The 27,412-nt window shown below is 37.4% G+C and overlaps 1 protein-coding gene across 4 annotated transcripts; it reads left to right on the forward strand.

The window, feature by feature from the left end:
• Positions 1–439: 439 nt before the first annotated feature.
• Positions 440–27,376, forward strand: LOC133655817 (glucagon-like peptide 2 receptor). Of its 4 annotated transcripts, none has more exons than XM_062056358.1 (13): positions 440–900; positions 6,302–6,398; positions 8,244–8,348; positions 10,334–10,461; positions 11,605–11,711; positions 17,827–17,983; positions 18,061–18,220; positions 18,415–18,475; positions 18,569–18,635; positions 20,830–20,918; positions 21,117–21,255; positions 21,329–21,370; positions 26,266–27,375. In XM_062056358.1, exons 1-13 carry the CDS (start codon positions 808–810, stop codon positions 26,614–26,616), a joined length of 1,596 nt encoding a protein of 531 aa, XP_061912342.1. In that variant the 5' UTR covers positions 440–807; the 3' UTR covers positions 26,617–27,375. The 4 variants fall into 4 exon arrangements, with proteins under 4 accessions (XP_061912342.1, XP_061912343.1, XP_061912344.1 ...); XM_062056359.1 differs by having other exon boundaries at positions 10,340–10,461; XM_062056360.1 differs by lacking the exon at positions 11,605–11,711 and having other exon boundaries at positions 10,305–10,461; positions 26,266–27,376.
• Positions 27,377–27,412: the final 36 nt, after the last annotated feature.

The following is a 27,412-nucleotide window of genomic DNA, read 5'->3' on the forward strand; positions in this document are numbered from 1 at the left end:
TTATTTCCTTAAAAACTTTGAAGCGCTTGATTTAGTGCATGTTCGCAGCTGTGAACCACCGGCTTGCCTTGTGTTTGTCTTTAGTTATGTTAGTTTACATTGGCTTTCCATTAGTGCCAGAAATGTAATGCGATGTCCAGTTACTGTGTGAGAAGGGAGGGTTTAACGATCTCCCCCATTTCTTTTTCAATGCAGGTGGCTTGCGTTCTCATACTAGAATAATAATGATGACCTGTCCGCTCAGTCAGCTGGTATATACCAATGTGCAACCCTGCCTGTTTGCTCCTTTGAAATCAGATTTTCTAGTCAACGAGGTTAGTTCCTGAATCTTCCTGGGCCTAATCTTGATTGGTTAGAGGAGGACGGGTGGGAGAGGCGATCTGTTGGCGAGGATCTACACGCACACACAGCTGAACTGAAACTATAGGCAGGGCAAAAGGAAAAAGAAAAAGGAAGGACTTGTTTCCTTCCCAGCCTGTGAAGTCCACTTGCACAGGGGAAGTGAATTATGGATATGCACTTCTTTTTTTCTAATTTAGATGAGTCGTTTGATTGCAACTTTAAGAACAATAGAATCTCACGGGTCGTTGGAAAACGGTTAATATTTTAGGTTAATATTTTGGTGCATATGTCGTACAATAAATCCTGTTGCAACTTCATGCAAGTGGTGCAACATCAGACAATTGCGTCTGATGTGGTGAGGAGAGCCATGCTGACATTCCGAGGACATGAATGACAGGTCCGATGACATCGGAGAGCGGAAAATTATTCGTCATGAAAACATTTGAAATGTAACTACGCAACGCTATGCCATCCCTGCTGTCGATCCTGCACAGGAGGACCTGGGTAACAGCAAGAGGAAGACTTCTCTTCTTCCTTTTAATAATCTCAAACCATCAAGTAAGTGAAATTCTAACAATATAAATGCAATAGAACAGACAGATATCTCCCAAAATGGTATTTTTATGAATTCACACTCAGCCTTTAAAAAAAGAAGGAAAATAGAAACTGAAAAATTGCTCATTCAGTACTTGAGGTTAAGTACAGTTACAGTGAATTGAAAAGTCGCCTATTGGCTGTGATTCATATTAGACATCTTAATGACACAGAGTGTGGATGAACCATAAGTAGTCATAAAGAGACTGAAACTTTGCAATGCACTGCTCCATTCAAATGTGCTAGGATTATTATTATCATTGACGGGGGATTTACCTCAGATCACTTTTCTCAATAATAATGTCAAAAACCTGTGATGTTATGTATATGTTCTATTGGGTGTTCATGGGATAGAGCAGTGGTCACCAACCTTTTTTGCACCACGGACCGGTTTAATGTCTGCATTATTTTCAGGGACCGGCTTTCCACTTGTGCCACGTAAATACAGCAAAAATAAGTGCATGAAAAATACAACTCACTAGAATGCCGAATTAGTGGGAGCCCTGGGCTTGTTTCTTTGCAATGAGATGCAGATGGAAATCAGCCTTTGGCTACAATCTGTCACATTTATATTTCATATGTTCATTAATGTGCATTGTGTCATGTCACAAAGCTATAACAAATATAACAAATGGCAACTTACTATGGGGAGTTTTATCGTACATCTATAAACAATCTTATTGGTGTGTCTAGTGGGACAGGCGAATGTTAAGTCGGAGAAAATGCAGTCGTTTATAAATTATTTAATGTTTCTCTGCGGCCCGGTAGCAAATGCGTCACGGACCGGTACCGGTCCCCGGACCAGTGGTTGGGGATCACTGGTATAGAGTATGTATTCATCCTTTTAAAAAGCTTAATTGGACATGTTTTGTGCTTAATCCCACAAATTTACTTTGAGTTGAACGAAAAAAAAAAAAATAATTCAATTAAATCACGTTATTAGAATTTTAAGGCTGATTTGTTGTGTTTTGCATGTTGTTTGGATTTTTTTGGGTGGTTTTGAAGTTGAATTATAATATCTGACCCACCTTAAAGCATTGGAACTGTTAAATTGGTTTGAAATAAACTTCAATGGGCAAAACTAGGCTCTTTGTGAAATAGCTAGCTTTATGAGGAAGTCATATCCTGCGATAGTCGCATGATAACACTCCATGAATCACTTAGGGCTTAATGACTTAAATTTAAGAACCATTTTTTGAACATTTAAAAGGTTCTTATGGGTTACAGTGGTGGAGCTATGTTTGTTGTGGTTTCCACAGAGTTGTTTTTGCACAATAATTGGTGTTCAATACTGACATCTAGTGGTAATTGTTCAGATTTCAACATCTGCTTAAGCGTGGAGGCGAGTATTCAAAAATGTTTACAGAATTTATCTCTGGAATATAAATCGATTTAGTAGTATAAAAAAAGAAAATTGAGAAACCATCGTTTTTAAATAAATAATACCTTATTGCAATTAAGTTATGTATTGTATTGATAACTAACAAACTTTTTAAGTTTGAAATCTTCAAAACCTTTAAGAAATTCATGCTGCCGCAACATTACAATGGCGGCGTTTGTGTTGTCAATATGTAAACAACGTGATGTGTAAAATAGTACACAACATATCGTACGTAAGTACAACTAAGACTTGTTATACAATAAAGTTATGCCTTTGCAAATAAATTTAAAGAAATCCGTCTGAAATGAAAATGTCACAACTGTATTCATTTATCTTTAAACTTCTAGCAAAAACAAAGGTTTTGGGTCATACGGTTATTGCACCTACTTTTTCCAGCCCTGGTAAACCCAACTTGGGTGAGTCAATATGACTGTAAATAAACGACTCCAAGTGAAAGCAAAGATTACTCCTAAATACACATATACATGTATAAACCCAAAATCAGTGAAGTTGGCACGTTGTGTAAATGATTAAAAAAACAGAATACAATGATTTGCAAATCCTTTTCAACGTATATTCAATTGAATACACTGCAAAGACAAGAGAAACACATTTTATTTTGCAAATAATCATTAACTTAGAATTTAAGTTAACACTCAGTAAACGTTTGGGAACTGAGGACACCAATTTTTTAAGCTTTTCAGGTGGAATTCTTTCCCATTCTTGCTTGATGTACAGCTTAAGTTGTTCAACAGTCCGGGGTCTCCGTTGTGGTATTTTACGCTTCATAATGCACCACACATTTTCAATGGGAGACAGGTCTGGACTACAGGCAGGTGAGTCCAGTACCCGCACTCTTTTACTACAAAGCCACGCTGTTGTAACACGTGCAGAATGTGGATTGGCATTGTCTTGCTAAAATAAGCAGGGGCGTCCATTAAAACGACGTTGTTTTGATGGCAACATATGTTGCTCCAAAACCTGTATGTACATTTCAGCATTAATGGTGCCTTCACAGATGTGTAAGTTACCCATGCCTTGGGCACTAATACACCCCCATAACATCACAGATGCTGGCTTTTCAACTTTGCGTCTATAACAGTCCGGATAGTTATTTTCCTCTTTGATCCGAAGGACACGACGTCCACAGTTTCCAAAAACATTTTGAAATGTGGACTCGTCAGACCACAGAACACTTTTTCACTTTGCATCAGTCCATCTTAGATGAGCTCCGGCCCAGCGAAGCCGGCGGCGTTTCTGGTTGTTGATTATAAATGGCTTTCGCTTTGCATAGGAGAGTTTTAACTTGCACTTACAGATGTAGCGGCGAACTGGAGTTACTGACAGTGGTTTTCTGAAGTGTTCCTGAGCCCTTGTGGTGATATCCTTTACACACTGATGTCTGTTTTTGATGCAGTACCGCCTGAGGGATGAAGATCACGGGCATTCAATGTTGGTTTTCGGCCTTGCCGCTTACGTGCAGTGATTTCTCCAGATTCTCTGAAACTTTTGATGATATTACGGACCGTAGATGGTGAAATCCCTAAATTCCTTGCAATAGCTCGTTGAGTAATGTTGTTTTCAAACTGTTCGACAATTTGCTCACGTATTTGTTCACAAAGTGGTGACCCTCGCCCCATCCTTGTTTGTGAATGACTGAGCATTTCATGGAAGGTGCTTTTATACCCAATCATAGCACCCACCTGTTCCCAATTAGCCTGTCCACCTGTGGGATGTTCCAAATAAGTGTTTGATGAGCCTTCCTCAACTTTCTCAGACTTTTTTGCCCCTTGTGGCAGTTTTTTTGAAACTTGTTGCAGGCATCAAATTCCAAATGAGGTAATATTTGCAAAATATAACTAAGTTTATCAATTTGAACGTTAAGTATCTTTTCTTTGCAGTCTATTCAATTGAATATAGGTTGAAAAGGAATATATATATATATATATATATATATATATATATATATATATATATATATATATATATATATATATATATATATATATATTATATATATATATATATATATATATATATATATATATTATATATATATATATATATATTATATATATATATATACATATATATATATATATGTATATATATATATATATATATATATATATATATATATAATATGGTTTCCCCTTAATGTATTTGAATGTGGCGGTGCGCCACTGCTTCATGTTAGCCGCCACACCGAACAAAATAAAAGTAATATAATGTGTTGTAGCATCCAGCAGAAAACAAAGTCTGACGGTCTTTTTTAGCTTTTATTGCCAATTTAATGCTAACAACGAGCCCAATTCCAACTAGTATTTCCTCCGTGCACACACGTCTGTCTCCGTGTTTCATTCCTAGACACAAAACACTTGTTCATTTTCCGTGGACACGGTGTGTTCACAGACCATGGGAAAAATTACAATCATAACACACTAACATACACATTAACACCATCAGGTAGTTACAGTATGAATGGCTACATTTAGTTTATTATTTGCGCACTATTGACAAATGATGCACCGAAAAGGAACTGTTTGAGGAAGTTCCCGTGTGTGGCAAATAGTTGAGCCACCTAATAACTGGCGAATGTTGCTTTTTGTTGAGTACTACTTGCATGATGAGATGTCATTTGCTTAAACTTCTCTTCCCGCTCCACACCAGTATAAACGTGATATATGTGTATATGCATTTGCATATACACACACTCATATATTTATATATACTGTATATATGTATATATAAAACATGTCCTGGTCGAGTCCTTAATTACAGAATGATTAGCAGGCCGAATATTACATTTTATTAATTAATAGAGAAGGTGAAAACATTGTCATGCGGCAAAATGAAGCCACCCCGACCCTAAAAAGTATATCTCTAGGGTACAGTTATTAATGATGAAAAATTATTTATTTCTGCGATTATCGCGATTAATTTTGAGTTAACTATGAACAAAATTCGATTAATCGCGATTAAATATTGTAATTGTTTGACAGCCCTAATATATACAGTGTCTATATATATATATGTATGTATATATGTGTGTATATATATATTTATATATGTATCTACTGTATATATGTATGTATATATATGTATATGTATGTGTATATATGTATATATATATATATATATATGTATGTATGTATGTATGTATGTATACACACACATACATACTGTATATGTACGTACTATGTGTATTATTTACAAATATATTACATATCGAGGGGAATGCTTAAGTACAATCAGTGTGTTTAATTTATAAACTGGGTCAGCATAACATGCTATTATTTATGGTATATGTATGGTATTATAATAATGACTCCCATAGTTTAAAATTCCTTTTAAAGACAATATTTTTGTCTAATAAAATTCAACAAAGTTCTTTGGGATTTCGCCCTTTGGGAACATTTTGCTGTTTAAACAAGTGCATGGGGGGCTAAACAAAGAATAATAAATACAACCACAGTATAATAAATACTATAATGTTAAACACTAAAGTAAAACATGTTTGTCCATCCATGATCTCCCTGAATTAAAGTTAGAAGGTGTTAGTCTGAAAGATAAATGGGGATAAAATAGGAGCACTTGAAAAAATTGTGACTACCGGTATATTTTGTACTTTTGTAATCGAATGTGAATTACAAAAAAGCTTAACGCTAACCCATGACAACACTTCAAATGTGCCAACATCAGTGCCTACGTGATATACTGAGGAGGTGTCAAAATTGTCATTTATAAGTCTGCGGGTTGTTCTGTCTGTCTTTGTTAATGAGATATATTAGATATTCTCTCTAATTTGCTTTGATACCTAAAACACAAAGCACTTGCCCCTCATCCTTCGGTTTTTCTGTTTGCAGCCTTCAGATACCTTTGACACACTGTAATTATATATAATACATGTTGTCTCTATAAAGTATATTTGAAGAACATGTTTCAATAATTTTTTTCTTCTCTTCTTCTGACTCCACATGGAAGATAACATGCTCAGTGCTTGAAAATCTTATCGCAAAGCGTACAGACTACTGGGAGGCCTGCAATAGAACCCTCACATCAAGTACACTCCCCAAAACTGGTGAGCTTGTCACTTAAACCTATAATAATAATATACTTTGGCATTCTATGTTCAGATGTATTCAATCCTAAAAGTATCTAACAGAAAACAATGTAAATAGAAATATGTTTAGTTCCGCACATGTCATTTTTTCTAAGTAACAATCTGTGTCGTCAAGTATAATCAAAGGTTTATATGTAATAATTATTATTATGTAATAATAATTAAACACACAATAACAAAGGTGTAATGTGATACACATAGACCATACCGTACGCATAGGCGCCGATCCCGTGGGTGCTTTGGGGCCCAAGCACTCACGTGGGATTGATGGCAACTTTCAATCTTAAAAATTATTTTTGATTAATCATTCTGGTTGTTGTTAACTTGGTGGCGAGGTCGGTCTGTTTTACATAACCGAAAAGTCATATAATATATAACATATAATCTATAATTAACAAAGTCTAAACAAGATTTCAATGTGCTCGATAATGAACTAATGACAAAATCATCTTGACTTTGAACACACTGCACACGAGCGAATGAAGGGCATACATGGCAGTATGAACAATGCCAACACTGTCATAAACATGTGCCATATAGTGAAACCACACTAAACAACAACGACAAACACATTTTGGAAGAATAGTTGCACCGCAACATAACATAAACACTGCAGAACAAATTCCCAGAATTCCCTGAAGCACCAACTCTTCTGGGACACTACAATATAAACAAACGCCTTTGGTGGATCTACACCTCACATCCACTGTAACGACACCACGTACAATAGCGTATATAGGCGATTTTAACATCACAAAATCTTCTTTGTTTTTGTTTTTTGTATTATTTTTATAAACTCAGCAAATATGTCCCTGGACACATGAGGACTTTGAATATGACCAATGTATGATCCTGTAACTACTTGGTATCGGATTGATACCCAAATTTGTGGTATCATCCAAATCTAATGTAAAGTATCAAACAACAGAAGAATAAGTGATTATTACATTTGAACAGAAGTGTAGATAGAACATGTTGAAACAGAAAATAACCAGATATTACAGTAAATTAACAAGTAGATTAATAATTCATTTTTCTACCACTTGTCCTTAATAATTTTGACAAAATAATAGAATGATAAATGACACAGTATGTTACTGCATACATCAGCAGCTAAATTAGGAGCCTTTGTTTGTTTACTTACTACTAAAAGACAAGTTGTCTAGTATCTTCATTATTTTATTTAAGGACTAAATTGCAATAAGAAACATATGTTCAATGTACCCTAAGATTGTTTTGTTAAAATAAAGCCGATAATTAAATTTTTTGTGGTCCCCTTTATTTAGAAAAGTACCGAAAAACTTTTGGTACCGGTATCAAAATATTGGTATCGGGACAACACTAATACACACACACCGAGCACACACTGGCTGAAATGTAGATCGGCGCCTATGACTGTACGTACACAAATGTATGTTATAGTATTTGTCTCTGTCCCACAAGTGTAAAAATAACTAAACCACAGTGAAATATACAAAAATATGATGAAGTTAACTTTAACAAGTCTGACAAAAATATGGCGATAGTGGAGTTTCACTGCTTTGAAACCTGAGTCAAAACTTTTAAAACGTGTCTCGGCAAAAAGTGTTGCGAAACACGCACACCAAATTTAAATGTGCCGAACTAATCTGCTGAATGGCTGTTTTCAGTGCATTTGTGCATATTTAGAGGCGTATTTTCCCAAAAAGCTGAATTTCAGATTGCATAAACCTCAGAGTATTTGATTTTAAACATTCCACTATACAAACTACAAGCAAATGAATGTATTTATTGCTGCTAATAAACAAAATTGATGCCTTTCAGGAATCTACTGCAGGGGAACTTTTGACACTTTTGTGTGTTGGCCGCATTCACGCCCTGGGAATGTGTCGGTCCCCTGCCCTCCTTACTTACCATGGATCAGCAAGGGTAATGTTAATGTAATTAAACAAATATACATAATCATAATTGCAACTCTCTCATGTGAAAGCCCTGATAAATGTGCCCCTAAGGCTTCCACAAACCTTACTGAAGGGCATCTACTATAAGATATGTCTATCATAGGACAACTGATGCTCTTGCTTGGTCACAGGATCAGGATAATTCAACAGCACTGTGAATTCAACTAAATGTTCAATTAAACAGCCATGTTTTAAGTGTCAGTTTTTTGCCAGAGGTGGTGTCTCCTCTGTTAACCTCAGTGAATTATGCACGCTTACCAATATGCTGCCGTGGGCTAGTGTTTTTTTTTTTTTTTAATTAATTTAATCTTAGCCAATTGTAGCACCTATGCTGCTACTGTATCCCCAGGGCTGCCACACAATGTGCTCAAACGAGTACATTTGTACTCTTGTTGACTCAGCATGATTTGAACAGGTGATTAGCCCCAACATGGACATGATGTTTTATAATCAATGCAATTGTTTCTCCAGCTATTAATGACTGCTATCATACATAATAGAAATAAACACAACAGCAAATAGTCCACAAAGCCTTTGCTACAATTTGTCGTGCTTGAGCACATACAAATGCACAGTACATGCTGTATGTGATCATTTTCACAGCAGTCATTTAAAAACAGTTAATAGTGCGACAGTAACAGGCATACACATTAATATTTAGCTTAATTAAGGTTCTCAAGCGGCGCCTGCAACTTTAAATTGTTGTGATTTTAGTTTGATATTTTGCCTTGATTGAGTGTATTTTTTGATAATACAGTATTTACGGTTGTCTTGCAGAGTGTAACTAATGGTTATATTTAATGGTCGGTGTAGCATTGCTGCAGCAACAAAACTAATAATGATGTATGACAGGGGTGTCAGACGTACGGCTCAAGGGCCGGATCAGGCCCGCAGAATGAGTTGGCTAAGTATAAAAACGAGCCGAAATTTTTGAATGAAAGAAACTGCTGTTCTAAATGTGTCCTCTAGATGTCACAATAGCAATTCTTTGAATCTTTGTAGATTATACTACATATGTAAAAAAAATAAACCACATGTTAGTGCACCAGTCGAGGAAAATGAGCAAACTACATAAATAACATCCTGTAATTTGATTTTGATATTATTTTTTTATCTTGATAGATTGAAAATGAACACCAATGAGTTGACTGATGAACATTATCGCATCCTTTATTCAGAAAATATAAATAACGAAAAATAATGATAGAATACTATCAACCACAACATGTAAGTGTAAAAAAAAACCAACAACATTATGATTTGTACATTTTCAGAATGTGCTTGTTCTATTTTTAAACAAAGAAAACAATCTGAAGTTGTCTTTATTTTTAAGTTATCCATAAGTGCCATGATTTTACCAGTCCGGCCCACTTGGGAGTAGATTTTTCGCCATCTGGCCCCCGATCTCAAATGACTTTGACACCCCTGATGTATGACATTTGAACACTATTGTAAAGAATGAATACACAAAAATGTCATGGCAGCACATGTTGGTGTGACCCCAAGATGCAGAAACAGAGGGCAGTCGTGCAGGTCAAAGAAATAAAAAATAAAAAATTGGATAAACAAAAGGCTAGTGCAAGGCACGTAGCAGCAGCAGAGTAACTCATGCAAACTGAAAAAAGGACATAATCCAGTACTGGCTAAGAGCAACAGGTCAACCAAAATAGACTTGATTAGAAATAAAAAACAGGTGCACTGGCAGAAAACTAAACAAAGTGAAGGTGCAGCAAAACAAGGAGTAGTAGTAGAAGGAAGGAAGTAGAACCAAATAAGAGCACCAGGATAGGAAATGATACAGAACACAGGAAAATAACTAACAAAGTCCAAAGTGTCATGTGGGATCGTGACAAAAAGCATTTACTACCAGACAGGTTCTGGGTAGGTTCTCGTTTTGAATGTCTCCCAACTGACTCACTAACAGGACAAATTGTGTCTGCAAATCTCACTAAGCTGCAGACAATTCCAGGAGAGTGCACAGGGAATGCTTGCAAGACGGAAGATGGCGACAGAAGCAGAATTCCTCCGAGCTCTGGAGGGACGACTCTGAATGTCAGGGGGAGCATTACTTCAAAGATAAGGTGAGGAAGATAAAATGACTGAAAGGGAACTTTTGCAAAGGTCAACCATTATATCGGTCCTCACGCGACACTGCTGCAGAACATTCATCATCAGACAATTCTTATAATTATCATCAGATCTTTAAACTTTGAAGATTATACTGTTATATATTGGCTATAGTTCTACTGATGCCGAATGACAAGGGACGGTATAGCTCGGTTGGTAGAGTGGCCGTGCCAGAAACTTGAGGGTTCCAGGTTTGATGCCTGCTTCTGCCATCCTACTCACTGCCGTTGTGTCCTTGGGCAAGACCCTTTACCAACCTGCTCCCAGTGCCACCCACACTGGTTTAAAAATGTAACTTAGATATTAGGTTACACAATGTAAAAGTGCTTTGAGTCACTAGAGAAAAGCGCTATATACAAATAATTAACTTCACTTCACAAGAGACCACGCAGGCAAGATTCTACTAGAGTAGTACCTTAACTTAAGAGCTTTATTGTTTTCTCTTAAAACTTCTATCTCAAATCAACGTCCCCTTTTGAAGTTTAATTGGTGATTGCACCCCCCAAAACAGCACCATTTTAACATGTAACATGTCTTTAAAAAACAAAAACAACTTGTAGGAGAGAAATATTCCACTCAAAAAATACAATGGAATGTAATACAAACAACTACGGTAGTTTTATGAAGTAATGTAATAATATTGTACACGATTTACCTTGGAGAGTGGACTTCACCGGTATCTCCTTCCAGCTGCTTCTCCGTCAAATACACCATCTGTAGCTTTTACACATTTTCATGGATAAACGTCGCCCTTTACATTTTATTTGACCATTTTCGGATGGCATTACACTCATTCTGCTTCAGTATGGTGCAGGCTAGCAGTGATGGTTGTAACTCATATTTTTGCTTGTGACTCGTAAAGCATAACAATTAGCCGAGAAACAGGTCTCATCTCAAAACCCTTTTATGTTGGGGTACTCTTAATTTCAATATTATGTATTATGTTGTTTGGGGTCAAAAGTCATACCTTTTTGTTTTTAACCTTTACTAATCCACTGCCCACAAAAATAATTGATTTTGAATGCAAGATAACATAACATGTGTTGACTGGTGAGGTTCATTCAATCTATTTTCTTGTTCTACCTGTGCTTGTTTAGGAAGAACAAATGCTTCGGCAGACAGCCCTTCGGCTAATCTCTGTCATTGGCTATTCATTGTCACTGTCTTCCCTCACGGTGGCAACGCTCCTCATGGCCATGTTGAGGTCAGTAGCATTGAGCACAAGTCTTGGTGCCTTCTGTACTTCTTAAACTAGCCACATTGTGTAAAAGGGTATGGAAAATTCACTAATGTACAGAGCCCCTAAAGCAGGGGTCCCCAAAGTACGGTCTGCGGGCTGGATTCGGCCCACCAGCGTCCAAAATCAGGCACGCGTGAAGTCCCAAGTATTAAAAAAAATATATATATTATTTTTTTCTGTCTTTTCTTATACACTTTGTACTGCTTGCTACTCACGGTGTCTCCTAGCCGCTCAGGCAAATCATATTGTCTAAAAATGCATTTTCTCATCGATAACGTGACATCATTGCGCGCGCGGAAAGTGCGCTATATATATCTAATATATATATATATATATATATATATATATATATATATATATATATATATATATATATATATATATATATATATATATATATTAGGGGTGTGGGAAAAAATCGATTCGAATTCGAATCGCGATTCTCACGTTGTGCGATTAAGAATCGATACTCATTTTTTTTTAAATCCATCCATCCATCCATCCATTTCTACCGCTTATTCCCTTCGGGGTCGCGGGGGGCGCTGGAGCCTATCTCAGCTACAATCGGGCGGAAGGCGGGGTACACCCTGGACAAGTCGCCACCTCATCGTAGGGCCAACACAGATAGACAGACAACATTCACACTCACATTCACACACTAGGGCCAATTTAGTGTTGCCAATCAACTTATCCCCAGGTGCATGTCTTTGGAGGTGGGAGGAAGCCGGAGTACCCGGAGGGAACCCACGCAGTCATGGGGAGAACATGCAAACTCCACACAGAAAGATCCCGAGGCCGGGATTGAACTCACGACTACTCAGGACCTTCGTATTGTGAGGCAGACGCACTAACCCCTCTTCCACCGTGCTGCCTTAATCGATTTTTTTAATTTTAATTATTTATTTTTTTAATTAATCATCCAACAAAACAATACACAGCAATACCATAACAATGCAATCCAATTCCAAAACCAAACCCGACCCAGCAACACTCAGAACTGCAATAAACAGAGCAATTGAGAGGAGACACATACACGACACAGAACAAACCAAAAGTAGTGAAACAAAAATGAATATTATCAACAACAGTATCAATATTAGTTAAAATTTCAACATAGCAGTGAGTAAAAATCCCTCATTGACATTATCATTAGACATTTATACAAATAAAAAATAAAAGAACAATAGTGTCACAGTGGCTTACACTTGCATCACATCTCATAAGCTTGACAACACACTGTGTCCAATATTTTCACAAAGATAAAATAAGTCATATTTTTGGTTCATTTAATAGTTAAAAACAAATTTACATTATTGCAATCAGTTGATAAAACTTTGTCCTTTACAATTATAAAAGCTTTTTACAAAAATCTACTACTCTGCTTGCATGTCAGCAGACTGGGGTAGATTCTGCTGAAATCCTATGTATTGAATGAATAGAGAATCGTTTTGAATCGAGAATTGTGTTGAATTGAAAAAAAAATCGATTTTGAATCGAATCGTGACCCCAAGAATCGATATTGGATCAAATCGTGGGACACCCAAAGATTCACAGCCCTAATATATATATGTATATATACAGTATATATATATATATATATATATATATATATAAATATATATATATATATATATATATATATATATATATATATATATATATATATATATATATATATATATATATATATATATATGTATATACATATATATATATATGTATATATATATATATATACCTGTATATATATGTATATATGTATATATGTATATATACATGTATATATGTATATGTATATATATATATATATATATATATATATATATATATATATATATATATCCTATGTATATATATATATATATATATATATATATATCCTATATATATATATATATGTATATATACTGTATATATATATATATATATATATATATATATATATATATATATATATATATATATATATATATATATATATATATATATATATATATATATATATACAGCCCGGCCCCCGGCCAAATTGTTTTAACCCAATGCGGCCCCGAGTCAAAAAGTTTGGGGACCCCTTCCCTAAAGGGACATGGAGGGAAAAAAATGTTTTGCGAAATCTCGCAAAAGTTTTTTTTCTTAGGTCAGTGAACCGGAAGTGAAACAGACACAGCGATGGAGGAGCGGGAGCATGCGGGAGACTACCCATCATCTGTACTCTGTTGTGGGACCATAATACGATTTGATGTCTTTATATGTTAGGCATATACTAAAATAGAAATCTATAAACTTCTCCCACGGATCATGGGTAGGCTCCTACATCGCTTTGTCTGTTTCACTTCCTGTTCACCATCGCTGTGTCTGTTTTACTTCCGGTTCACTGACATGGGAAAAAAATGTTTTGCGAGATCTCGCAAAATGTTTTTTTCCCTCCATGTCCCTTTAGGGGCTCCGTACTAATGGAACCATCTTGTGATTTCTCTGAGAAACTCTCAAAAAAATCATGAACGTGCTCAGTTGGCATGTGCCAGTGTAGTGATTTATGCGTTCTGCACGCAGGATAGGACAAAACACTGTCCAGTAGGTAGACTGCCTTTTAGATGCTAAATTAATTAGCATGGAGACAAACAGAAATATCTACAGTATGCATTGTTTTACACTGTTCATCCAGACTGGAGCCTATCCCAGCTGACTTATACAAAATTATTAGCCCCCTTCTGAAATCAAATCAAATTGTATTTGTTTCCCAATGAAATTTTGCGTTTTGCGTGGTGTGGACCCCAGAATGCAGGGACAAAATACAGGTGACAGCTTTATTAACCTACTTTAAAAATGTAATTAAAATTATAGTTACTCGATACTTGACCAAAAAAACAATTGAATTACTAACATAATTACTTTTTAATACATGTAATTTATACGTTACATAAATTTTTTTTTAAATATATGGCATATGCTGTTGAGAAATGTTTAAGTTAAGAGCACAGTGTGGCGCCTGTTGCCTAGTGACGTGCGACGTTATCGAGGGTTTAAACGGAGCTGTGTTTTTTAGCTTTAGCAGACCACTCTGACGCCAGCTCTTTTGAATCTTTTCCCAGGATTATTTTTTACCTCTGCTTAATAAAGAGATTGAATGTGCTTCGATGGCTGTCATAACTTCTTGTCAACAAACGGGGTATTGTTTGGATGGCAAGTTTGTCATTAGCAAAATGAAATAAGAAAAAAGTCTAAAATACAATGGCCAAAATTATTAGGCCTAGTACAACATTTCAAAAATATATATTCTGGAAGTTTCTAAGGAAAGTTGGCACATGTCTGCCAAGGGATGTTTGTACATTTTCCAATGGCAAGTTTGTCAATGTCAATTTGTGTCTTTATTACGAAAGTTGTTTTTTTTACATTGAATTTATGTAACTTAATTTTTTGCATTTGAATTTTGTAAACTGAATTTTGTTACATCAAATTATGCTGACAATTTTATTGAAAAACAAATTCAAGGTTTTACAATTCAGCGTATAAAAATTCAGTGTAAAAAATTCAGCGTATAAAAATTCAGTGTAAGGGTCTTTCGATTGAGTATGTACAAAGCAGGGCGTGCTTAGCTAGGGCTTTGTGAGATGTGGCTGACTCTCGCCGGTAATTTAATAACGTTTTTACTGACCGGTCGTACGCAGCCCCTTTTTGTGCAAATTTCAACAGCAAATTCCGCGATATCGAGCATAGGAAAATCCGACAAGCCAGGCCGCTCCAAGCCTCGTGCGTCCCCAGATCCAGATATCATGGAAGAGCCGCTCGTCGACTCTGCCCTTTTTAGAAACTTGAGTCGGAATATGGACAAAATGTGAGCCGACATCCTGAAAAACCTTAAATCCATTGTCAAGGAGGAGAAAATGGCTGTTAAGGAACCATTTGAGAGGATTTTCTCGTCCCATGGCGAGGCTATCGCTAGCTGCTAATGCTACCGAGCTAACCGATGTTAATGCTCGCGTCACCAATCTAATCACTAGCGTCGATCTTCTCTTGAAGAAATGCGACGATTTGGAGGACCGCTTCAGGTGGAATGCTGTCCGGTTAGTGAGGGCTGTGTGGGTCCCTGTCCAACTGAATTCACCGCACAATTTTTGCAAGAGATCCTGTAACTTGGAGACAAGCCCATTCTTGACAGGACTCACCAAACTCTTCACGCCAGGCCTAAAAATGGTGAACCCCACCGGCCGCCCGTTGTTTGAGTCAACTTATTTCAAATCCAGAACCAGATGCTGCGAAGGGCGGCTGAGGCTTCTCCGCTATCCTATATGGGCAAGAGGATTTAAAATTTACCCTGACTTTACCCTGGCTGTGGCGAGGAGGAGGGCTGTGTTTTCTGCGGTGAAGAAGAGGCTGCATTCATCTCCCAACGTAAAGTTTGGACTTCTCTTTCCTGCGTCACTGCGGATCACTTTATCCAACGGCCGTACTAGCTAATTCGATGATCCTACAGAAGCGGCGGAGTTTGTTGACAAACACATTATTTATTTTTTAATTAATTTATTTATTTATTTTATTTTTTTGTCCTGTCCAGCTTCTCAGGCAAATCATATAGCAGATGTAGATGCCCATATCGGCTGTTCAGATTTACTTTACAAAAGAGAAGTGTAGGATACTTCTCTTGTTGCCTTATTTGTATTTGACTTTATTAAATGTATTTATGTTATCATTTGGTGCAGCCGGGCCGGAGCAGGAGGGGATAGAAAGAGGAAAAAAGGAAGACAGAGGGGGGAATTGTGGGGACAAGAGGGGGATTAGACAGAGAGGCAAAAACAACAACAGCAAACACAACAACAACAACAACAACAATAGAGCAACATCAGCAAATACGACATGTACAAATATGATGGTAAAAGTAATAGCAAATAAGCAGTTAGCGAAAATAAAAAATAATACAGAAATGACAATGACCATTATTACACTAGAAATGGAGCAATAGAAATAGCGCTATTGATAATGAACATTACCAATACTTTACCTTTATTATCAACAATACAGTTGTCCAATTGCAACAATACATATACGTAATGATAACTTGAGATACGAAAGAATGCATAAAAATGGGGGGGAAGAAAGAGAAGCAACCTACATTAACCTTGTAGATTATTATAGTATTGTTATACAAATACCCAGAATCCCATGCAGCCCTAACTCTTCCGGGCTACATTATACACCCCCGCTACCACCAAACAGGGTTGGGGGGGCGGGGGTTTGGTGGTAGCGGGGGTGTATGATGTAGCCCGGAAGAGTTAGGGCTGCATGAGATTCTGGGTATTTGTTCTGTTGTGTTTATGTTGAGTTACGGTGCGGATGTTCTCCCAAAATGTGTTTGTCATTCTTGTTTGGTGTGGGTTCACAGTGTGGCGCATATTAGTAAGAGTGTTAAAGTTGTTTTATACGGCTACCGTCAGTGTAACCTGTATGGCTATTGACCAAGTATGCCTTGCTGTCACTTACGTATAGTAGCAGAAACTGCATACAACATGTGGCTGGGCTGGCACACTGTTTGTACATGTTGTAGATGGCGTTAAATGCTGTGCCATCACGGCACGCCCTTATTATTGTTGTTAGGGTGAAAACCGGACAATATTTGCCCCGGGACATTTCTGGGAGAGGCACTGAAATCCGGAAGTCTCCGGGGAAAATCTGGAGGGTCGGCAAGTATGCAGCTGAGCCGCATCAGAGTGGTCAAAGAGCCGCATGCGAGGCCTAAAGCAACAAAACAGCCCCTCAACATTATGCTTCGATCATCATACTTAACTGTAGGTGCCATACAGTTAGGGATGAAGGCCTCACCCTTTCTTTGCCAAACAATAGCAGGAAGACCAAAGAACCAACTTCTAAAACACATCCCCAACATGATTCAGATTCTCACTGGCAAACTTCAGCTTTGATGTACCAGTGTGAGGGCAATGATGATTTTGTTAGACAGTTTCCCATGAAGTCCACCAAGATAAAGAGCCCAATCATTTCTCCAACAAACAACAGCATTTATCTTCAGCACTGATTTTCCAGTTGCAAAACTATGAATGCGTGTCTTGCCCTCTCTGTTTATCAGGAAGCTCCATTGTACCAGGAACTACATTCACATGAATCTGTTTGTGTCGTTCATGCTGAGAGCTGTTGCTGTCATTTCTAAGGAAATTGTATTGTACATCATGTATTCCAACCTACCCAAAGATGACCCTGGATGGAATTCTTATTCAAGTTCTCCGGTATAAACTCATTAATAACACGTAACAAGCATTCATTCATTATGTTTTTTGCTAAACCTAAACGTTCTCCTCCACAGATAGCTCTTATGTGCAAACTCTCAAAAGTGGCCATGGAGTATTTTGTGGCCTGTAACTACTTCTGGCTATTGGTGGAAGCAATTTTTTTGCACACACTGCTATTCACCGCTGTGCTGACCAAACGACGTCTACTAAAGAATTACATGCTGTTAGGATGGGGTATGATTTTGTTATTCATTCCCTTGCTTAATTTATTTTGTATATTTTGTTACCTACATTTAGCAGTCAGTACCACCGCCTGGACTTCACTTGTCATTTCCTAAGGGTGGTGTTGAGGGTGTAACATTAAAATGATATTAAAACACATTTTTTTCCATTTTTCAAAATATGTTTGTGCTGTTGTTTACTTTCAGGAACACCTGTCTTCTTTGTGACACCATGGACAGTTGTCAAGATTTTATATGAAAACACAGAGTGAGTTTTTAATTACCTACTTTGTGGAATATTTAGAATTTGAAAAATGTTACATTCTACATGCCAAAATTAAAACCCAATTTTATTCCTAAGGTGCTGGTCAATCGTGAACAGATGGTTCTGGTGGATCATAAAGGGCCCCATTACTTTATCAGTGCTGGTATGTGTTAGTTTACCTGTACAGTATACTGTTTATTTAGTTAATATTTTGGGTGTATGAGATGGAATAATTGAATTCACATTATTTCTTATGGGAAAAATAGCTTTGGTTTTAATGCGATTCTATATTTTTGGGATCTTCATTGAAGGGATTACTGAAAACGAAAAATGAGGTAATAGGTATTGGCACTGAAATTAAAATGTTTGTTTGAAACCGAAAATAAGTAAACCGAGACCCAAAACCGAAAGAATCTATTATGCCAAATGATATTACCATTGCATTTATGGCTAAGACTGGCTATGTATTAACTTTACTAAAATCAAGGCATTGCAATTGCACAAAATATATTTATTCTTTAAAGAATAAAGCAAACAAAAATAAGAAAATATTTATTTACCACTGGTATTCCAACAATGTAAAATAAAATAATAGATGTTATAATAATAGTAAAATATAATGGATGGACTCAATGTGTTCCAATGAAGAAATCAACAAGACTGCAGCGAAACTAGACAGTCATTGGATAAATCCTCGGCTTTGTTCCGCCCATCGGACACTCAGCGTCTCTGGAAGTCTGTGGATAGTGGGCTGGCCTGGACGCTGGGCTTCCGCATGATTTTTCATAGGCTGAATTCCTGTTTGATTGACAGTGAAATGATCAAATCAACGATTTTGAAAGATAAACCACAATTGTTGGGAGTTTCATTCCCTTCAAACTTAGCATATTTTTCATAAAAATGTAGATAATGTGTTTCACTATTTAAAGCGCTTTATAAATGTAATTCACTTCAATTAAATAAACTCTTGACGTGCAATTGAAAAGCCCCAGGAAAAGATTTTAATTTCTTAATAGGTAATACCAAACATCTTAAATTAAACAAGTATTTAATCGCTTGTTGAATCCATTGTGGATTAAAAATAAATCGTAGGAATTTACAAGCGTATATTTTCTTAAACAACTATCAAAGGGGACTTATGATGAAATTCGTATTTTCTGACTTATAAATGTTGTTACAAAGTTAGATACTTGTGTTAAACAATGCTAATTAGTATCAAATCATAAGGTTCATACATTTTGGCACATCGAGGTAGATGTCCTTATTTGGATATGAAGGGCCTGATTTACTCAATTGCGTGTACCAAAACACGTGCAAACCTGGTAGCACACGCAAAGCTGATCTACTAAACATGCGCAAAGCGGATTGCGTCTGTTAAGTGAGTTGAATAAGGCGTGCCATCCATTTTGCGTCTCTGTCTTCACTAATATGCAAAATATATGCTGATCATCACAGGGCCCACAATACTGGGAAGAGGAAATGCAAATATAAATATTACGCACGCGCAATGTGATTTATCAACACTTATCACGGTTTTGCGAGCAATATTTGGTATTTTCTTTAGCAAGCTTACAAACTGACAGTTCCACAAACGGCTGCAAGATCAGTGCTCGCGCTGTAAAGAAAGACCATGGACAGACAAGAATCCTCCGTCAAAATTTTGGTGGACAGTCAGAAATAAAAATATTAGACGTGTTGTCTATTCAGCAATTTCATTTTATAATTTTATTGCTGCTGGATGACATGTGGGGCTGATTAAAATGAATTCAATTGATGCGCTCTGGTGTCTGCCGGTGTTTTTTTTTTAAATTTTCGACTGTGTGAAAAAAAATGCGGTAATGACTTCAAGATATGTATTTATACTGTGTACATTATTTTAAATAAATATGACACTTTTTAAGAGGGTGGGGCGTGGTTTCAATCTCAATCTGGGAACGCCTGCACAAAGGGCCAGCTTGCAGACTGACTCAAAAAACGGGTTAAAAAGTCACCGTGGAGCAAAACTTATGGAAAAATAAGGAAGGGTTTAAATGCAAAAAAAAATCATCATAGGTCCCCTTTAAATATGTTGCATACAAGTTTTGATACAGCCTCCGAAGCCGACCTCAAAAGGTCATAGCGGCACGTGGTGATTTTGCTTTATTTATCCGCTCTGAGGTTCACTTAGTTACAGCAGCACTCCAAAGTCATCATATGACTTTGGAGTCGATGGCCTAGGAATTTATGTTCAATTTACTCCGATTTCACATCACATTTAACACTTCTTGTCATGTGAGTCCTTGTGATATGGAACAACTAGTACTAGTAAAAACAGATATTTATTTCCATTTTCGAACTACCTTTAATTTGTGTTGCAGATAATTTTCTTTATATTCATCAAGATTCTGCTGCTGCTCCTGTCCAAGCTAAAGGCAGATCAGGTGAAATTTACAGACTACAGATACAGGTATTTCCTCAGGAATTAACTTTAACCACGTTCAGTCACATTAGGACAAAGTTAACCCTGAGCAGCATATGACCTGACATTTAAATATTGATCATGCAGTCATGTCAGTAGTGTCTGTCCAGTAAAACAGGAAAATATATTCCTCATGAAGTGATGTTGTATAATTATGCTTGGTTGTATGTATGTATTTAATGTCAGCTTAGCCAGAGCAACCCTTGTGCTGATTCCTCTGTTGGGAATTCATGAAGTCGTCTTCACCGTACTCGTTGATGAATGCATGACGGGAAGCAGTCGTTACGCTCGGGATTTCATAAATCTCACCATCAGTTCTTTCCAGGTAAGATTAATAATACTGATTGCAGTTTTATCAATAGTCAAACTTGAGTTACAATGCTGTCCCCCTTTTTTAGGGTTTTCTGGTTGGCGTGTTGTATTGCTTCGCTAATGGAGAGGTATGATTTTATTACAATTCTATACACTGAATTCTAGATTATGGTCTTCATAAATGAAGTATAGTCACCCCTTCCCACAATGCGCTACAAATATTGCGGTTTGCAGATATTTTTTTTGTCTTTTCGGCATATTGTACAAAATGTTTGCCCTAAATTAAGCATATTCATGCATTAGAAAATGGCTAAATTAACAAACAATAGCAATACTACGGTACTATTGCCCACAAAATAAGACCAAACCAATCAGATAGCACTATTTAGTATAGTGCCCAATGATTGGCTCAGCCTCAGGCAGCGTTACTATATTGTATTAAGGGAGTGCGAAGGTGGCTAAAGGGTCTTATTTTATGTCTACAAGGCTCTCATAATGGTAAAAAAAAATATTTATAAGGTAGTAAACAAGTTTTGATTCTCTAGCTATGAAAATATTTGATTTATAATCAATTCATTCATTTATCGCTGCCATGTCCACTACCAAAAAACGTCAAGAAACGATTGAGTATTAAGAGCATTGCTTCATATTTGGCTGTCCTTTTTTGCTTGGTTAAAAGAAAGAAAAAAATAGAAAAGAAAAAATGTCATACAATGCTTTAGAAATTTAAGTATATGGTAGTTTGTGTCAATTAGTAGATGACTATGCACAACATTGTTGTAGTCTACATAGCTGGTAACACATGGAAGGACCAAAACAATTGTGTCTTTCCAGTGTGAATTCCAGTGAGTATTGTGACATTCTGAAGCAATTGTTCAACATAACGACGCACAAAACACCAAGATGACAAGTGTGTTGTTGTTCTTATAGAGGTCAGTACATTTAAATTGCTCCACAAACAGTACACTGACTACACTAAGTTGCATCCAACCCACTCAAAACACACAAAAGGAATATTTATTTTATATCCATCCATCCGTCCATTTTTTCCACTTATCCGAGGTCTGGTCGCGGGGGCAGCAGCCTGATCAGAGAAGCCCAGACTTCCCTCTCCTCAGCCACTTCGTCCAGCTCCTCCCGGGGGATCCGGAGGTGTTCCAAGGCCAGCCGGGAGACATAGTCTTCCCAACGTATCCTGGGTCTTCCCCGTGGCCTCGTACCGGTCGGACGTGCCCAATACACCTCCCCAGGGAGGCGTCCGGGTGACATCCTGACAAGATACCCGAACCATCTCATCTGGGTCCTCTCGATGTGGAGCAGCAGCGGCTTTACTTTGAGCTCCTCCCGGATGACAGAGATTCTCACCCTATCTCTAAGGGAGAGCCCCGCCACCCGACGGAGGAAACTCTGCTTGTACCCGTGATCCTGTCCTTTCGGTCATAACACAAAGCTCATGACCATAGGTGAGGATGGGAACGTAGATCGACCGCTAAATTGAGAGCTTTGCCTTCCGGCTCAGCTCCTTCTTTACCACAACGGATCAATGCAGTGTCTGCATTACTGAAGATGCCGCACCGATCCGCCTGTCGATCTCACAATCCACTCTTCACCTCACTCGTGAACAAGACTCAGAGGTACTTGAACTCCTCCACTTGGGGCAAGGTATCTTCCCCAACGCGGCGATGGCACGCCACCCTTTTCTGGGTGAGAACCGTGGACTCGGACTTGGAGGTGCTGATTCTCATGTCAGTCGCTTCACACTGCTGCGAACCGATCCAGTGAGAGCTGGAGATCCTGGCCAGATGAAGCCATCAGGACCACATCAACTGCAAAAAGCAGAGACCTAATCCCGCAGCCACCAAACCGGATCCCCTCAACGCCCTGACTTTATGAACTGAATTCTGTTCATAAAAGTTATGAACAGAATCAGTGTCAGAGGGCAGCCCTGGTGGAGTCCAACCCTCACTGGAAATGGTTCCGACTGACTGCCGGCAATGCGGATCAAGCTATGACACTGATCACACAGGGAGCGGACCGCCACAATCAGACAGTCCGATACCCCATACTCTCTGAGCACTCCCCACAGGACTTCCTGAGGGACACGGTCGAATGCCTTCTCCAAGTCCACAAAGCACATGTAGACTGGTTGGGCAAACTCCCATGCACCCTCAAGGACCCTGCCGAGAGTATAGAGCTGGTCCATACTTCCACGACCAGGACGAAAACCACATTGTTCCTCCTGAATCCGAGGTTCGACTATCCGGCGGCTCTCCAGTACACCTGAATAGACCTTACCGGGAAGGCTGAGGAGTGTGATCCCACAATAGTTGGAACACACCCTCCAGTTCCTTTTCTTAAAGAGAGGAACCACCGCCCCGGTCTGCCAATCCAAAGGTACCGCCCCCAATGTCCACGCAATGTTGCAGAGTCTTTAAAATATTGTTGACAAATCTGTCTGAATCTGCACTACGCATGCTGACTGTAGGAATATTTAAAATGAACAACACTTGAATATTCAATTACAATATACTGTATATACACAAAACAGGTCAAATGTTTTAGGACCCCTTATTTATAGTAAGAAGTAATGTCCCGACATTTCATTGGTACTTTAAACTTAATCACAATTTTAATACTGAGCTTCCTTTGCTGCTGTTATTGTTTGTAAACTACTACTGTGAGATTCACAAGTATTTGGACAGTGACATTTTTTTATGATTTATAAATTCATGAATAAATCCACATGCGATTTATGTTTAGACTTTGAACTTTAATTTATGAGCTGCGACAAAATAATGTAACATATAGTTTAGGACTTCTAGCTACATGTACATGCTGGGCCGGCCCCTGGCATACAGTAAACAATCTAAGCAGTTGTTGAGGGCCACAACCAATAGGGGGGCCACATGATTATGGTGATTGATCACTTCAGTCGATCATCAATGTGGTCATCATACTCTGCAGGGGTTTTCTTGTTCTACTTTGATGGACTGAATTGCATAATCGATATAATTATACTCTGCTAAACTTTTATTTAGCGGTGAGTAAACATGTCCTGTGTATTTGTAATATTTCTGGTTAGGTTTAGTAGCACCGTGGTCACATCCATTCAAAAGCCCTCAGAGATTATTACTAATTTAGCACCCCATTGAACATCATCATTGTGACAGATTTATGACCGCAATTAGACCGTACTATTTAACTTCATATTGTAGCCGAACCTTTTCCCCAAAGATATGTCTAAAAAACATTTTTTTCATAGTTTTTCCCCTTTTTTGTATTTTGTTTACTTTTTTATTTTGCTAAATCAGCGTCAAAAATTATGTACTTGAAAAAAATAACTTTGAAACCAAAAGTTAAAGTTTTAATGTTGAAAAATACACAAGTGTATTCCAAACAAGTGAACACAATTGTTTTTCAGGTTGAATATAATTATGATTCACACTTAAAACTTTTTGAATTAATTCTTTATTTAAATTTTTCACTTTCATATATTTTGATATTTCGGCTTGTTTTTTTCAGATTTAATTAATTTTTTTTTACAGTTGAAAAGGTGTTTTTACCAGATTCAAATCCTTTTTTTTTCAGATTAAAATCTAGTTAGTTCAAATTCAGACTTTTGAACCTTTCTTTACATGGATCACGTACGAGTGGCGGAGCCTCATGACAGACCATTCAGCCAAAAGGATAAGTGGTGTCTCCTATCAGTTTGCCTTTAGGGAACATAGAAACTAATTTAGTTCAAGCCAATACTTTATATTTTCTACACGATGCAATTGTCATTGAAAGAAGTGAGAAGTGATTTTAAAGTGGTTTTAAACAGCACTTAAAATAAATTGCAGAACTGCAGTGACTAATCATGATTGATTATGCATTTCAACAGCCACGCTTTAAATTGCCATTTCCAGGTGGCACCGTGAGCGTCATCTTAGTATATGAATAGACGCTGCTATCTAGGAATGGTTGACATTGCCATCCAGTGACAGGCACAATGATCCATCAGCGCATTAAATGCATCATAACTTTCAGGATACAAAACAGATTTTCACGCTTTTTTTAATGTAAACTCATACATGTTGTTATGATTCTAATCGTTGTCAGTCCTGGGGCATTTGTGACAATTTCAAGGATTTTGTGCAATTAATGTCACCATTTTCTGAATTATTGCGCCTAGAAGATTAAATAAGAAGGACATTAGTGGAGGAATATTTACGTGGGTTCCTAAAACATATTATTTTCACATTTGTCGACTATTCATTTTGTAACGTCTATTTTGGCGAAGAATTAGGATGTTTATCGCTTTTTAATGACATTATGGTTGATGAATGCGACTGACGCGTGGGAGCGCTCAAACTGCAGTCGAATCGCATATACATCTGATTTATATCCACATACAAAAGAGGCTTGGGTCGGATATGAAACATTCAGACTTGGACCGTTCACCTTGAGATGAAAAAAATCCGACACATGTCGCATACAGGCAAAAAAAATCGGAATTGACCTGCACTGTGGACATTGAGCGTGCCCAAACACACACTCAAAATATAACCACCATTTTAAGGCTTGAATGAAAATCATTTGCAGTGAATAAAGTCTATGGACATCATTAAATTATGAGTATAAAAGAAGAAGAATATATTTACAATTATGTCGATTAAATCACTGAAAGTTAAATGGATGTTTTTGACATAATGTCATTTCTAAATGGTAAATGTCATATTTTTGTCAAACCTCTTAAATCAATGCTGAAACTCAACTTTTGAATCACATGCTGATGTATCGATTAATTTGTTTAAAGTCTATTGCTGTACGTTCTAAAAAGGCAAAATCATTAAAACATGTCACTCTCAAAATATTACAGGACCTTACTGTAGCTATTTACAACAACAGCATTGATAACAATGGATGTAAAAATTGTGGTTACATATATTGTACCACTCTGTTTGGACATACCTGATTTTAGCAGGAACTTTGGTATCTCAGGTCAATCATCTGGAACAGATAAATATGTCTGCAATTTTAGGTTCAAGCGGAGCTGAAGAAACGCTGGCAAATTTTCATGGTCACCAACAACTTCCAGTTCAGAAGTTGTTTTCAGGGTACGCCACTCAAGCACTTATGGAAGAGCACTCGACGGCACCGCCCTCAATGCCAGCGGAGGGGATCCTTTGAGGAAGGCGGGCTTTCTATAATGCATCCACACTTGCTGCAGGTAACCCTACGGGACGGCTGTGGAGCTAATGGACTAAACGACGTTAGAGGATGTGACACAACAGGCCTCGACTTTCTGACTCGAAAGAGCTTATCCAGTAGCGATGGGGAAATAACACATGGAGAGACCATGGAGGAAATTTTAGAGGAAAGCGAGTTTTGAAAGCACTTAGGTTGTCTGTATGCTGATTCAAAACTCTTATTCATCCATTTTCTGTTACCTGTGCTGTTCGGGGTCACGATGGGCTGGAGCCTACCCCAGGCAGACTACAGTATACCCAGGACTAGTCATCACTGAGTGGGGACTAATCCCTTGCCGCCTGCAACTGAAGTCAGGCAAGTTGCCCACTCGACGAGCGGCGTCTTTGTTCCCTGAAGTTAATCATTTGTTCAAAGGGTTTGCTTTTTTCTCATCCATCCACCAGAATCTCTTTTTGTACATAAGCACATTTTATTTCCAATATGTCGCCTATATTCTGTATAATGACAATGAAGAGAAAAAAAGGCCTCTGGTTTAAGAATTAAAGGACATGTCCTACTACAACGAAGAATTCAACTGAATATAAGCCTATTTCTAATCATTTGCATTTTCTTCGGTGTAATATAACATTTCTGTTACAAACCACATATAAATATCCATATGCCAAAATGTCTGGATTGAAATGGTTTCTATGAACGCACTGTTTTTTTCTGATTGTGATTAGGCTTTTCGTATATGTTTCATTTTCAAATGAGGTAGCTTTAATGTATAGTTGTAAGTGTTTGTTGCACAGAAAACATGAATTGTATATGTGGTCCCACTATGGTTTGAGTGGCCAAAATAAAGACACAGAATTGGACTCAAAGGAGAGACATATGTAACTTTTCCCCTTAAATCTAACATGCCTGTGTGCGTTTGCTTCAGCCAAAGTATGTCAGTAATCAAAAATTATAGTACACTTAAAATTAAGAATGTTCTT

The sequence above is a fragment of the Entelurus aequoreus genome, linkage group LG08 (assembly GCF_033978785.1).
Source record: "Entelurus aequoreus isolate RoL-2023_Sb linkage group LG08, RoL_Eaeq_v1.1, whole genome shotgun sequence".
NCBI lineage: Eukaryota > Metazoa > Chordata > Actinopteri > Syngnathiformes > Syngnathidae > Entelurus > Entelurus aequoreus.

Bases quoted from the DNA above. Each gene is read 5' to 3' on its own strand.
- LOC133655817 (XM_062056358.1), top strand. From the start codon at position 808: ATGCCATCCCTGCTGTCGATCCTGCACAGGAGGACCTGGGTAACAGCA. The intron at 18,636-20,829 runs GTATGTGTTAGT...TTTGTGTTGCAG, and splicing joins CCATTACTTTATCAGTGCTG to ATAATTTTCTTTATATTCAT. The intron at 21,256-21,328 runs GTAAGATTAATA...CCCCTTTTTTAG, and splicing joins TCACCATCAGTTCTTTCCAG to GGTTTTCTGGTTGGCGTGTT.